At 45.3% G+C, this 15,574-nt stretch overlaps 3 protein-coding genes across 3 annotated transcripts in view; 1 reads left to right on the top strand and 2 right to left on the bottom strand.

Annotated features, from left to right (window-relative positions):
* Positions 1 to 7,749, top strand: part of LOC144697096 (uncharacterized) — a 470,203-nt gene extending 462,454 nt beyond the window's left edge. Inside the window, exon 2 of the mRNA XM_078568913.1 lies at positions 6,394 to 7,749. Within this exon, the coding sequence (XP_078425039.1) occupies positions 6,493 to 7,380 (888 nt within the window). The 5' untranslated portion in view covers positions 6,394 to 6,492 and the 3' untranslated portion in view covers positions 7,381 to 7,749. The remainder of the gene's footprint in view (positions 1 to 6,393) is intronic.
* The window catches only part of LOC144696999 (uncharacterized), a 608,705-nt gene that overhangs the window by 304,467 nt on the left and 288,664 nt on the right, over positions 1 to 15,574 (bottom strand). The window lies entirely within an intron of this gene.
* Positions 1 to 15,574, bottom strand: part of LOC144697121 (uncharacterized) — a 392,678-nt gene that overhangs the window by 133,994 nt on the left and 243,110 nt on the right. The window lies entirely within an intron of this gene.

The raw sequence follows: 15,574 nt of genomic DNA, 5'->3' as shown, positions 1-15,574 counted from the left end.
TGAATATTGAATTCAACAACTTTAGATCTTAAACTCCCCCTCCCCCCATCCCCACCCCGTTTCTTCCCCCCCCCCCGCCTTTTTTTTTCAATAATTTATATAGATTCTTCTTTCCCCACCTATTTCCATTATTTTTAAATCTAAAACTAAAACCTTTAGTCTTTCCACCCCTGCCCCACAAGAGCTGTACTTTGAATATCCTGTCTTCCATTCTTAATTAGCACTTTTCTCAGACAAATACCACCACCTTCAACACCTCTTTGACCCTTTTGTCTGTGACATCTTTTGATTATCTGCTCATCTCCACAATCACCACACCACACCCTCAATGTGTCTCTCCCCCCCCCCACCACCCCCCCCCCCCCCCCCACCACCCACCCACCTACCTTAAACCAATTTATATTTCTCCCTTCTTCTAACTATGCTCCAGTTCTGCCGAAGGGCCATGAAGGCTCGAAACGTTAACTGATTTCTTCTCCGCCGATGCTGCCAGACTTGCTGAGTTTTTCCAGGTAATTCTGTTTTTGTTTTGCACCACCTCTAACTGTGACTCACTAATGCCAGGTGTCACTTCCAACTTCAAATGCTGTGCTATCACTTCAACTATATCTGCTTTCCTAGCCCCCACCGGTAACCCCAATTGCAAGTTATCCGCCAACTCTGTTAACTTATTCTTGGATACTTTCTGTAACCCAGTCAGAGTTATATCTTCTACTTCCAGAAAGATTTAGCCATGGGTACAGGCATTTTTGCAGTCTCATCACTTCAAAAATACCTCACACCCATTCCTGAATTCAAAGTGCTTCTCGTACTCGTAATCTAAAAATCACCAATCAAAAAAATCAAGGAATTACAAATATATCCCTCAAAGAGCCGCCAATTATTATGACACAGCCAATGGTAAATGCTGAGTTGTTCAAATCCCAGAGGGAAACTTGAAACAACTGTCATAACCCATTTATGCAATTTGTGTGTTTCGAGATGCAGTCTTTGAATTCAGTAGTGATAAGACCACAGAGTCTCAAGAGGTTCTTTATAAAACTAAATTAAACATTTATTAATACAAGAAAGATTGTAATTACATACATATAGTTGTACATTTAAAAACACCCCACCCCCACTAGAGCTGTACCTTGAGTGTCCTGCCATCCATTCTTAATTAGCACTTTTCTTAGATAATATCACCACCTTCAACACCTCTTTGATCCTTTTGTCTGTGACATCTTTTGATTATCTGCTCCTATCACTGCTTCCTTGTCCCTACAACCACCCCACCCTCAACTTCTCTCCCCCCGCCCCCCACCTTAAACCAGCTTATATTTCACCCCTCTCCTAACTAAACTCAGTTATGTTGAAGGGTCACGTGGACTCGAAACATCGACTCTTTTCTTCTCCACCGATGCTGCCAGACCTGCTGAGTTTTTCCAGGTAATTCTGTTTTTGTTTTGGATTTCCAGCATCGGCAGTGGTTTTTTGTTTTTATCTCTGCACCATTGTCCCCTTTATCATTTACTCTCTCCAGCCTTCCATCCTGTCACAAGACCGTTTGTTGTTTCCTTCTGTCTGCCCCTGTTTTCTCCGACTCTGGACTTGTTTATAAACTGTTAAATCTGGGAAATTTTCCAGTTTGGATAAAAGTTCAGCGACGTGAAACATTCGCTGAGAATTATGCTGTTTGACCTGCTGAGTGTTTCCAACATTTTCTGTTTTGATGTCGGATTTACAGCATCTGCAGTATCTTGTTTTTGGGTCACTGTGGATCAGTTTTTCCTCACTTATCGTTACCTGTTTAAAGGTGAAGAAGGAGCTTTTCAAGAATGAGACAACAGGAACTGTCACCCTGTTCGACATGAAACTAAACTCACTGTCAATTCCTCATCAGGAACAATGTTAAACACAAAGTTTCCAGCCGGGATTGAACCGGGGACTTTCTCATGTAAAGTAAACGTGAGAATCATTGCACTGGGGAAATGAGTGCGAATCCCCCCCGGACAGAGGGAACTGACCATCCATCTCTAGCTCTAATTCCCAAACAGAAAATGCTGCCAAGAATCAGCAAGTCAGACTGAGGCTGTGGCCGCTCTCAGCGTTTGAAACCGTCACAATGCCCGGGTGATTGACGGCAGCTCCGGACCAATAGGAAGAGGGGGCGGGACTGGTCCTCCAACCAATCGGAGTGAATGCGGGGGCGGGACCGGACAGTGACTGAAGCATGCGCAGTACAGGTAATGGCGATGGGGAGACGGGTCCACAATGGGGAAAGGGGGAGATGGCGGGGCGGAGGGAGCGATGGATCCGGCGGGTGGATGGAGAGGCTCCGGAAACATGTTGTGTAAACCGCAAACCCTGGATATAAACTGACCGGTCCTCCTCCCCTGTTTACACCGAGCGGGGCCGCAGCTCCCAGATCAATGAAGAGCCGGTTTGTATCAGGCTGGACATTGGTTCCAGAGGCTGGTCCCTGGTCTCCAGAGTCGGTTCTTTATCATTGAATCATTGAATGGTTACAATGCAGACAGAGGCCATTCAGCCCCTCCTGCCTGTGCTGGCTCTCTGCAAGCGCAAATCAGCTGGTCCCACTCCCCTGCCCAGGACCACAAGACCAGCAGCAGATATCACCCATCCTCAGTTACCTGTGGAGAAGATGATGTTTGACCTTCTTGAACCACTGCTGTCCATGTGGTGAAGGTGCTCCCACAATGCTGTTAGATAAAGAGTTACAGTGATGATGAAGGAACAGCGATATATGTCCAAATCAACAACAACAATGTGTGTTTATATAGCACATTTCATATAGACCTTCCCAGGTTTAACAGATGTGCTAAAAAGCAACATTTGACACAGAATCATGTAAAGAGGTAAGAGGGCAGATGGCCAAAAGTTTGGTCAAAGATGTAGGTTTAAAGGAGAATCTTGAACGAGGAAAGAAAGAAAGAGAGCGGAGAAGTTTATGGAGGAAATTCCAGTGCTTATGGCCTTTGAGCTCAGATGTGGATACTAAGGATGAAGCGATTAAAATCGGGAATGCTCAGGAAGCCGGAATGAGCAGAGTGCAGAGACCTGGGTGGGATGTGAGGCTGGAGGAGATTACAGAGATAGGGAGGGGTGAGACCATGGAGGGACATGAAAACAAGGATGAGAAATTTAAAATGTTGGTGCTTCTTAAACAGGAACTTTCATAGGTCAGTGAGCACAGGGGTGATGGGTGAATAAGACTGGGTGCGAGTAAATATATGGGCAGCAGAGTTTTGGATGACCTAAAGATTATGGGGAGGTTGAATGTGGGAGACTGGCCGGAAGTGCTTTAGGAAGGAACATAAGAAATACGAGCAGCAATAGGCCATTCAGCCCTTCGAGCCCTTCTGCCATTCAATGAGATCACGGCTGATCTTCTACTTCAACACCATTTTCTGGCACTATTCCCTTATCCCCAATGTTTTTTTATATGTAGAAATCTAACGATCTCAGTATTGAACATTCTCAATGACTGAGCCTCCACAGCCCTATGGGGCAGAGAATTCCAAAGATTCACCATCCTCTGAGTGAAAAAATTCCTCCTCACCTCAGTTCCAAATAGCCTGCTCCTTATTTTGAGACTGTCCCCTGAATCTAGAACCTCCAGCCAGAGTTAAGCCTAGAAATAACAAAGGAATGGATGACAGTTTCAGACGAGCTGTGACTAGAGTGGAGTCGGGTGGTGTTACTGAGGTGGAAACAGGTGGTCTTGGTGATGATGTGGATATGTGGTTGGAAGCTCATCTTGGGGTGAAATATTTCACCACAGCTTTGAAAAGTCTGTTTCATCCTCAGAGAGTTGTCAGGGAGAAGGATGGAGCCGTTGGCTAGGGAGTGGAGTTTGTATTGGGGACTGAAGACAATGACTTTCATCTTTCCAAAAGTTGAATGAAGGAACTTTCTGCTCATCCAGTCCTGGATATCAGACAAGTCAGAACAGTGTGTGAGTTGGAGGTGATGGTGTTCACATACACCTGCTATGCTGGTCCTTCTAGATGGTGGAGGTTGAGGGTTTGGGAGATTCTATCAAATTGTGGTTCAGTTGTCAGTCTCTAAAATGCCTTTCCATTGCCCCCATTTCTCCCCCCAGCTTCTGTCCCTCCTGTGCTCTTCTATTTCTCTCATTCTTTCTCTATCCCATTTCTCTCATTCTTTCTCTCTGTGTCTCTCCCACTTCTCTCTCTCTTTTTCTCTTGTCACATAGAATTCTCCATCCCAGAGGGCTCTGGATGCTCCATCTTTAAATATATTTAAGGCTGAGATGGAGAGATTTTTGGTGTCTCAGGTATTCGAGGGAAATGGGGAGCGTGTGAGAAAGTGGTGTTAAAGACCAAGATGAACTAATATTGTTTCAGGCACACTATCTAGACCTTCATTTCTCCAACATGAGAGAAGATTAATTGATGTCCAGTTGCAAACTGCTCCATTTTTGGAGTCTTTTCTCCTTTCTAACTCTAGATTATTTCAGTTCTCATGCCTTCAATTACTCTCACAGACAAGTCCCAGCTCCCTATACCTTCCAGATTGTCTGTCCTAGCCTCGGGATCCAGGGAAGGTATTGGTAACACTCCCGGGATCACTAAACACATAACCCAGTCTTTTGTACTGATATGCTGGGATCATTGAGAATGGTGATGTTTGTGGAGCCTACTCTTCCTGTTAGTTGTTTAATTATCCATACCTTTCCTGACTGGATGTGCCAGGACTGCAAAGCTTTGATCTGATCCATTGTTTTTGGGATTGCTTCACCCTGTCTCAAGCATGCTGCTTCCACTGTTTAGAATGCATGTAGTCTCATGGTATAGGGTCACCAGATGGGAATCTCAGTTTTAGGAATGCCTGGTGCTGCTTTTGACATGTTCTCCTGCAGTTCATGTTGAACCAGAGTTGGTCCCTTGGCTTGATGGTAATGGTAGAGTAAGGGATATGTGGGCCATGTGCTTACAGATTTTGGCTGAATACAATTCTGCTGCTGCTGATGATCCACAGCACCTCATGGATGCCCATTTATATCGAGATCCATCCTGAATCTATTTCATTTAGCATAGTGATAGTGCCTCACAACATGATGGACGGTATCCTCAGTGTGAAGACGGGACTTTGTCTCATAAGATCACAAGAATTAGGAGCAGGTCATTTGGCCCCTTGAGCCTGTTCCACCATTAATAAGATCATGGCTGATCTCATTGTGGCATCAACTCCACTTTCCTGTCTGGCCTCCCCACCCCACTGATTAACTCTTGATTGCTGGGATGAAGAACTGTAGCTACGTGGGTAGATTGGAGAGGTTGGGTCTGTTTTCCTTGGAGAAAAGAAGGCTGAGAGGAAACTTAATAGAGGTATTCAAGATTCTGAGGGGTATGGACAGAGTAAATAGTGAGAAACTGTTGCCACACTCATGAGTGCGTCAAGAGCTAGAGGGCACACATTCAAAACAATGGGCAAAAGGAGTAAAAGTGATGTGAGGAATTTTGTTTTTTACCCAGAGGATGGTTGGAGTCTGGAACGAACTTCCTGAGAGGATGGTGGAGGCAGGTTTGATCGAGGTATTCAAAAGGGAATTGGATTGCTACCTGAAGAGAGAGAATGTGTGAGGCTACGGGGATAAGGCAGGGTAGTGGGATAAGGTAGAATGCTCTTTCAGCAAGCCAGTGCAGACTCGATGGGCCAAATGGCCTCCTTCTGCACTGTAACGATTCTGTGATCAACCACAATCATGTTGAATGGCGGAGCAGGCTCACTGGGGCTTATGGTCTACTCCTGCTCCTATTTCTTTTTCTTTATTCATTGGATGTGGGTGTCATTGGCTAGCGCAGCATTTATTGCCCATCCCTTGTTCAGAGGGCATTTAGGAGTCAACCGCATTGTGAGTGTGGAGTCACATGTAGGCCAGACCAGGCAAGGACAGCAGATTTCCTTCCCTAAAGGGCATTAGTGAACCAGATGGGTTTTGACGACAAACAACAATGGTTTCATGGTCATTATTAGACTTTTAATTCCAGATTTTTATTGAATTCAAATTTCACCATCTGCTGTGGTAGCATTGAAACCCGGGTCCCCAGAGCATTACCCTGGATCGCTGGATTACCAGTCCAGTGACAAAACCACTACGCCACCACCTTCCCCTAGTGTTCTCATAGAGGCCAGAGTCTTGTGTAGCCCAGACTGGAGGCAGGTTCCCTTCCCTGAAGGACATTAATGAACCAGTTGGGTTTTTACAAAAAATCCGACAGCTTTCATGGTAATTTTTTCCTAGTTCTGGCCCCAAAAATTACCAGAATCATTAAATTCAATTTCACAACCTGCCTTTGTGTTTCTGTGGGTTCTCTCTCACTCCCTTTTTTTCTGTTTTAAATCAATTTCACAGGATATTAGAAGGGGAGAATTTTTCAGTCAGGAAACTCAAACCAAACATCACATCAGAATCTGAGAGAGTCGCCCAATTTGTTGTAACCAGAATATCATCGGATTTTGAACATGGAAGGAAAAAGCACCGTTCACAGTGGAGAGAAACTGTGGAAGTGTGGAGACTGTGAGGAGGGATTCAGATTTCCATCTGACCTGGAAACTCATCGACGCAGTCACACTGGAGAGAGGCCATTCACCTGTTCCGTATGTGGGAAGGGATTCACTCAGTCATCCAGTCTGCTGAGACACCAGCGAGTTCACAGAGGTGAGAGACCATTCACCTGCTCTGACTGTGGGAAGGGATTCGCTCAGTCATCCAACCTGTTGAGACACCAGCGAGTTCACACTGGGGAGAGACCATTTACTTGCTCCAAGTGTGGGAAAGGATTCGCTCGGTCATCTGACTTGCTGACACACCAGCGAGTTCACACTGACGAGAGACCTTTTAAATGTTCAGACTGTGGGAAGTGCTTTAAAAGTTCCCGGGACCTGATGCTCCATCAACGTGTTCACACGGACGAGAGACCATTCAGGTGCTTGCACTGTGGGTCTGGGTTCAGACAGTCATCTCAACTCACTGAACACCAGCGAGTTCACACCGGCGAGAGGCCATTCACCTGCTCTGACTGTGGGAAGGGATTCGCTCAGTCATCCAACCTGCTGACACACCAGCGAGTTCACACTGGAGAGAGACCTTTCACCTGCTCTGACTGTGGGAAGGAATTCACTCAGTTATCCACCCTGCTGAATCACCAGAGTGTTCACACTGATAAGAGACCTTTGAAATGCCCAGACTGCGGAAAGTGCTATAAAAATTCCAGGGAGCTGATGTCCCACCAACGTGTTCACACTGATAAGAGACCTTTTAAATGCCTGGACTGCGGAAACTGTTTTAAGAGTTCTGGGGAACTGATGCGCCATCAACGTATTCACACTGACGAGAGACCATTCAGGTGATCTCAGTGTGGGACTGGGTTCAAGACATCATCTGATCTCACTGTACACCAGTGAGTTCACACCGGGGAGAGGCCGTTCACCTGTCCCAACTGTGGGAAGGGATTCACTCAGTCATCCACCCTATTGACACATCAGCGAGTTCACACTGGAGAGAGACCGTTCATCTGTCCCAAGTGTGGAAAGAGATTCACACAGTCATTCAACCTGATGAGACACCGGCGAATTCATAAGTAACTAGAGTGATTGGATTTTGCTGGAAATCACAGAGGACTGAACCGTGTTCATTGGGTCTGTTTCTACTGATGTTAATAATTTCCAACGCAGTTACATGGGCTAATATTTTAGATAAAAGTCAAATAAATCAGCTTTGTGTTGAATACATTGTGTTGAATCTTTCTAATATTTCTAGCACATTACTTTTGAAGGTTTCTCCCACTCCCCGTCTCCTCCATCCTCACCTTCCAACAAGTATGAGGAGATCATGGAATTTCCTTGTCACTAAGACTGAAACAATCCAATCAGCTGCCTCTGCTGCTTCCCTCCCTTATACTAGTGCACCGGGCCAAACTGTCTCCAAAGTTCCTCCTTACCTGAGCCGTCAACTCACATCTTTCTCCAGTTTCTCTCCCTTCTCCCATCATGCCCTGCAGTCTATTCTAGGGCTTCTTGGCACGACCACCAATGGTGCAGTGATTGAAATGGCGGATGCACAGGGGGCCAGAATTAGAGGAGGGGATTGTGGAGAAGGAGGGTCTGTCTGTGAGTTAAGACATGGGGTGGCAGAATTTTGGATGACCCAAGGTTACAGGGGGCAGAATGTGGGAGACCAGCCAGAGTGTGTCGGAATAGTCGAGTTTGGAGGTGACAAAGGCATGGATGAGATATTCGGCAGCAGATGAGCTGAGAGGGGGGAGGAGACGAGTGATGTTACGGAGGTATAAATGAAGGGTTAAGCTTGATGGAAGTTGGATATGTAATAGCAGGAGGTTGTTTAAGTGGAGGATAAAGGTCAATTACTCCCCAGGACAGGTACAGCACCAGTTAGATACAGAATAGCCTTCTCCAGTGTTGGGAATTTTTCTATTTTCTTTATCACCATCTCATTTTGCCTTGCACCATCATCCCTTTCGCTGAATAATCTCTCCTGCCTTCCACAGACCTGCCCGCTTTTGTTTTTTACCCCACCTCTTGAACTTCTAGAGCTGAAAGGTTGACTTTGTTTCTCTCCCTGGAGAAGCTGCCAGACCTGCTGAGCATTTCTCACATTCTCGATTTTTATTTCAGCTTTTGCAGCATCCGCAGGATTTTGCTTCCGGGCTGAGGCCGCGCCCTCTGCTGACGTCACAATGCACGCCCAGCGGCGGACCTGCCGCCCACTCGGTCCCTCAACCTTTGCCCGCGCTCTTGCTATTGGTCCAGACGCACGTCACTCACCAGCCCAGGCCCCGCCCCCAAAGCATCATTATGTCGTCACTTCCGAGTGCCGCTGTCTTATCCGCTCCGCTCCTGCGAGCCCCAGTTGGACTCTCCGGTTTTGTATTTAATTTGATTCTTTCTCCATCCGCCTCTTCCCCCCCATCATCCAGCTCACTCACTTGGTTTGGGAAAACTCACTTTCTGTCAACGGCCGCCTTCCCCAGCCCAAGGGAGGTTATGTTGCAGCTGGATAAAACACTATTTGGCCACAGCTGGAGGACTGTGTGCAGCTTTGGTCACCCACACTATAGGAAGGATGTGATTGCACTGGAGAGGGTGCAGAGGAGATTCACCAGGGTGTTACCTGGGCTGGAGCGTTTCAGAGACTGGATAGGCTGCGGTTGTTTTCCTCAGAATAGAGAAGGCCGAGAGGGGACCTGATAGAGGCGTACAAATTATGAGGGGCATCGATAGGGTAGATAGGAAGAAACTTTTCCCCTTTGCGGAGGTATCAATAACCAGAGGGCATAGATTTAAGGTAAGGGGAAGGAGGTTTAGAGGGTATTTGAGGAATATTTTTTTCACCCAGATGGTGGTTGGAGCCTGAGGGGGTGGTAGAGGCAGGAGCCTTCACAACGTTTAAGAAGTATTTAGATGAACACTTGAAACGCCATAACATACAGGGATACAGGCCAAATACCGAAAAATGGGATTAGAATAGATAGGTGCTTAATGGCCAGAATGGACACGATGGGCCGAAGGGCCTGTTTCTGTGCTGTATAATTCTATGACTCCAATGCGCAGGCACAGTGCCGGCCCGGTTAGTTTGAGCTGACTGAGTATGCATGGCGCCGGCAGATGATCGGCATATTTAAAGGGACACTGTCCCTCTGTGTTGTTGTCATTAAAAGGGGCAAAGACATTGTGAGAGAGACTGATTGCAACACCAAGAGCATGGAGAGCAGGTTTTGAAGGAACAAAAATAATGCAAAGCGAGAAAACTGTCCATCCTCAGTTTCTCAATTTTTTCCAGTAATTGCTGATGCAAACTTGTTTTACAGGGAGAGGATTCGTAGATGCGAAGATGAGAATGGACATTACTACAATCTAACCGAGCCATTCGATTCATCAGGACTGAATATCATCAGCAAACTGGAAGGAGAGAGCAGCATTCACAGCGCAGAGAAACCTTAACATGTGTTCCGCGTGTGGATGTGGATTCAACCGATTGACCAAACTGGGGATGTTCAACTGTAACCGAAACAGGGAGAGTCCATGTGGACAATGTGGGGACAGTGAGAAGGGATTCAGTTATCCCTCTGATCTGGAAATTCATCGATACAGTCACACCGGGGAGAAGCTGTACACCTGCCCCGTGTGTGAAAAGGGATTCACTCGATTTTCAAACATGTTGAGACACCAGCAGGTTCACACCGGGGAGAAACCCTTCACCTGCTCCAAGTGCGAAAAGGGATTTAATCAGTCATCCCACCTGTTAACACACCAGCGAGTTCACACTGGAGAGAGACCGTTCACCTGCTCTCTATGTGAAAAGAGATTCACTGAGTCATCGACCTTACTGAGACACCAGCGAGTTCACTCTGGGGAGAGGCCATTCACCTGCTCTAAGTGTGGGAAGGGATTCATTCAGTCATCTAACCTGCGGACAAACCAGCGAGTTCACGCTGAGGAGAGACATTTTAAATGTCCGGACTGCAGGAAGTGCTATAAAGGTTCCATGGAACTGACGCGCCATCAACGTGTTCACACTGACGAGAGACCATTCAGGTGCTCTCACTGCGGGACTGGGTTCAGGTGGTTGTCTCAACTCACTACGCACAAGTACAGTCACACTGGGGAGAGGCCGTTCACCTGCTCTGTGTGTGGGAAGGGATTCACTCAGTCATCCAAACTGCTGAGACACCAGCATGGGCACAGTGATGAGAGGCCATTCTCCTGCTCCATGTGTGGGAAGGGATTCAGTCAGCAATCCCATCTACTGACACACCAGCGAGTTCAAACAGACGAGAGACCTTTTAAATGCCCAGACTGTGGGAAGTGTTGTAAAAGCCCCCAGGACCTGATGCCTCATCAAAGTGTTCACAATGGGAAGAGGCCGTTCAGGTGCTCTCACTGCGGGACTGGGTTCAAGCGATCATCTCAACTCATTGTACACCAGCGAATTCACACTGGGGGGGTGACCATTCATCTGCCTTGAATGTAGGAAGGGGTTCACCCACCCATCCAACCTTGAGACACCAGTGAGTTCATACTGGGGAGAGTCCGTTCACCTGCTCTGAATGTGGGAAGGGTTTTACCCAGTTATCCAACCTGCTGACACATCAGCGAGTTCACACTGGGGAGAGACTATTTCCATGCTCTGAATGTGGGAAGGGATTTGCTTATTTATCTACACTGCAGAGACACCAGCAAGTTCACAAGTAATGACAATGGTTGGATTTTGCTGTTAATCACATCCAGAACTGAATTATGTGTATTGGGGTCTATTTCTGATGATATTAATAAACTCCAGCCCAGTTATTCGGGCTGATATTGTAGATAAAGGTCAATTAGATTAGCTTTGTGTTAAACACACAGTGTCTTGAGTCTTTTCAATATTTCTAACCCAAGTTACTTCCTTCTGAAGTGCTCTCTCTCACCCCTGTCCCCTCCATCCTCACCTCCAACAACAAGTGTGAGGAGATCATGGAGCTTCTTTGTCACTAAGATTGGGACAATCTGATCAGCTGCCTCTGCTGCTTCCTTCCCTCCCTCATTGGCAGTGGCTGTGATTTTTTGAATTAGATTTTTACATAATCACTCGGTAAGTGATCGGGTGTCACTGAACATTTGACAGAAAATTGTTCCATTATCATTCTCACAGTGACTGTATCTGGCAGACCAAGTGATTCTATCTACACCAGCCTTTCTGGAGAAGATCACCAGAGAAGAGTGAAGACATTACAGTCCACAACCCAGCTCATAGTGGTGCACGCATCTGATAAATCCAATTAAAATGTAGAGTATATAGGTCTGCTACAGGTTTATCGATATACATTGATTATCAATCATAAGAAATAGGAACTAGAGTTCCTGGGTCCCCAGTTTGAAACCAGGCAGAAGCATTATCAAAACATATTTTAAGTGTGAGCAATAATTGATCTTTATTGTTAAATATTAACTGTATGTAATACCTTACAGCCATGTGACATTAGCTCTTTCCCTCTACAGTCTGTACACACTGAAACTAGACAGAATCTATCACTTGTTTCCATTTCCAGTCCTGATGGTTCAGAAAGCTTCCCTCAAAGCTGCATTTGCCAGCTGATTTGTGTAAGATTATTGAAGGCTCCTGCAGCATGATCTCCATCACCAACAGTCGGTCAAAGCTACATTTCAGACAGGGCAACAAATCCATCAACGATTCTGTCTTCCCTGCTCCATCGTGAGTGAGACAAGGAAAAGCAGTAGGATTTTGCCCCACCCTCACCAATCACCCACTGCGAACAGAAAGCAGTGACAGCAACTTCAATCAGCAGATTACTGCCCATCCCTGGGATGCAAGGTACTCCAATATGGGCTAAACCTCCTAATACATCAAGCACAGATTCAGATTATTAACTTTAAACATTGCTGCTGTTTTCCGGAGTGAAGCCCGGCTCTCCATTCCTCCAGTAGTGTCACCGCATTTAAATGGAGTCTGTCTCCATCCCGCTTTGTTAACATCACAGTTGTTGGGTTAGGAGTGAAAACTGCTCTTTTCTTCACTGGAAGAGTGGGAGAGCAGTTTGTAGGTGCGGGTCTGATATGCAATGAATGATGATTGAATATTTTTAAGTCAGAGGTAGATAGATTCTTGTTAGGCAAGGGAATCAAAGGCTATCGGAGTTAGATGGGAATATGGAAATCGAAACACAAGATCAGCCATGACCTTATTGAATGGCAGAGCAGGCTTGAGGGCCGAATGGTCTACTCCTGTTCTTATTTCTTATGTTCTTATGACAGTTTAAAAGTGACAAGTTCCACTCAAGCCCCTGCACCAACAGAACTGCTCAGAGTCACAGAATTAGAATAGTCACTTCCTGGAGGGCTGATAGCATCGGGTCCACATCCGATCAGTTGAGAATGGTCTAATTCATAAGATTACAGGAAGGAAATTAAGGAACTGCACCTGAAATTATCCAAGTCACAGTGAAGAACGAAATGTTTGTCCCGGGTAACGGAGGGGAAGGATTAAGAGTTTTCAGTGTGGGACAGAACTGAGAGCAGAGAGAACTGATTGATACAGAATGGCATCATCATCCCTTTTGTGCTTTTTTCATTCATTCATGGGATGTAGGCAGTACTGCTGGGCCAACATTATATTGGCCATTCCTAATTGCTCTTGAGAACCGAGTGGTTTGCTCAGCCATTTCAGAGTCAACCACATTATTGTGCATCTAGATTCACATGTAGGCCAGACCAGGTAAGGACAGCAGATTTCCTAAAGGACATTTGTGAATTGGATGAGTTTTTAATGACAATTGATGGTTTCATCATTTAGACTTAATTCAAATTTCACCGCCTGCCATGGTGAGATTCAAACACTACCCTGGGCCTTTGGAATACTAGCCCAGTGACAATACCAGTCCGCTGCCCCCTCCATCTCCCCTGCCCCTCCCAACCTACCACAGACCTTCTCTTTTATTCTTTCCTCCTCTCCTCTGTATCTGTTTCAAACCTGTTACATCTCTAGCATTTACCAGTTTTGATGTAGCATAGTGGTATTTTCACTGGACTGGTATTCCAGAGATCTAGGGTAATGCTCTGGTGGTCCAACCATAGCAGGTGGTGAAATTTGAATTCAACAAAAATCTGGAATTAAAAGTCTGCAAAACCCCATCTGGTTCACTAATGTCCTTTAGGGAAGGAAATCCGCTGTCCTTACCTGGACTAGCCTACATGTGGCTGACTCTTAACTGCCCCCTGAAAAAATGGGCAATTTAAGGATGGGCAATAAATGCTGGCTTAGCCAGTGATGCCCACATCCCATGAACGAATGAGGGAAAAAAAACATTAACTCTGTTTCTCTCACTGCCTGCTATTTCCAGCTGATTGAAAAGTCAGGAGTCACTCCGTAAAAAGAACAAAACGGAAGATCTGTGATAGAGAGCGAGGCAGGATGGATTAACTGACACAAGAATGATGGACAGGAGAACACGGAGCTGGTGATGGTGGACCCAGGTGGTTCGGAGTCAATGCTTTCTCCATCATGGCCTGAGCTCGATGGCCGGTGACCAAACGTTAAACAAACAAACCATTTTGTGTGAGAAACCTGTCGGCAGTGTCAGTGAACTGAAGGGCAGTAACAGGTAAAGAAATGATCATCAGTGATTTTGAAGGCTTGCTTGTCAGCTTCCCTGGTCAGTCCAACCATTGGAAACCTCCAAACATTCTGGTGACTCAGCACTGCCCTGTTTTCTACACAAATATTTATCCTCTGTAATATTCCAGTCCAGGAAGAAAATTATTTCAAACCAAATGAAGGAAACAAACTATTGAAGCATGCGATCTTGACAGGGCTCTGTTAAACTCCTTAACAAACATTTTCCTCTGTAATATAGCACCCTTGATTGAAGGGTTGTGGCGCAAAAGTAATAAGATTGTATAAATCAACTCGGATATAATGAGATGTTTGATCAGAGAAAAGAACACTTTCGTAAATTAGATATGAGATCAATTGCATAATTACATCATGTTCATATGGTAAAGTATATTAGTCCAAATCGTCATGTGAACCTTGTGAATTAAGGGAAACTAGGTATGGATTCTGCAGAAATGACTTTTTCAAAAGGGAATTCAGCAATTTAATGAAAGGGAGGAATAAAAAACTTGTTTAAGAGAGAGAAACAAATTGTGATTAATTAGTTTCCTCGTTTAAAAAGGGGCCTGAGATCGGATGATGGAAGGGCCTCTGTTGCCATTGTATGGATACATGGTGCTAGGCCATTTTATGATTACATTGTTATATCAGCCTCGCTGCAGCGTTCCCATAAGAGCAGCTGAATTCCATTTCTCCGAAACAGAGACCCAGAGTGCTGCTGCGTTCGAGCACAGTTTCCAGACAGGCTCACTGCAGCCATGGCAGTTTCTGTAGTGTAGTGGTTATCACATTCGCCTAACACGCGAAAAGTCCCCGGTCCGAAACCGGGCAACAGCATTGTTAAAACTTTCTCATTAAATAATTAGGATAATTTGCATCATTGAAACTTACCTGAGTTCCTATGTTATCGGCATATTGCATTTGCTCTCACCGAGGTCATAACATGAATGCAGCAAAATGAGTGGAAATAAATGTTCATATTTCACTGCGCTCACATATTAGCAGTTTGTTCAGTCAACAGAAATTAATGGGTGTTTCGATGCAGATTAACAGTTACTCAACATGTCAATGATGTTTCATAGCAATGTGTGCTCACGGAGGGAACAAATATAATTAATGTATCATTCTCAAACCTGTTCCCTGTAAAATTCTTTGATGATTTTGTTGAAATGCTGACTGTTGTGTTAAATCTCAAATCAGACCCATATCAAGTGCATTACCTGGTGTCTGGCATTCTTTTGCTTGCCAGTCACGTTTGCAATTCGATGTTGTTGTATATTTCAGAGAGTCTCAAGTCAACCGAGGGCTTCAATATCAAATAGAAATATATTAATACCGAATGTTGAATAACGTAAAATAAATTCAGAGTAAAGTTTGTTGAATTTCGTCTTCTGAGGAGGAGAAGGGTGTTAATAA

The sequence above is a fragment of the Cetorhinus maximus genome, chromosome 23 (genome assembly GCF_964194155.1).
Source record: "Cetorhinus maximus chromosome 23, sCetMax3.hap1.1, whole genome shotgun sequence".
NCBI classification, from domain to species: Eukaryota; Metazoa; Chordata; class Chondrichthyes; order Lamniformes; family Cetorhinidae; genus Cetorhinus; species Cetorhinus maximus.
Note: the sequence above shows the minus strand (reverse complement) of the source record. Positions and strands in the feature narration are given on the sequence as shown.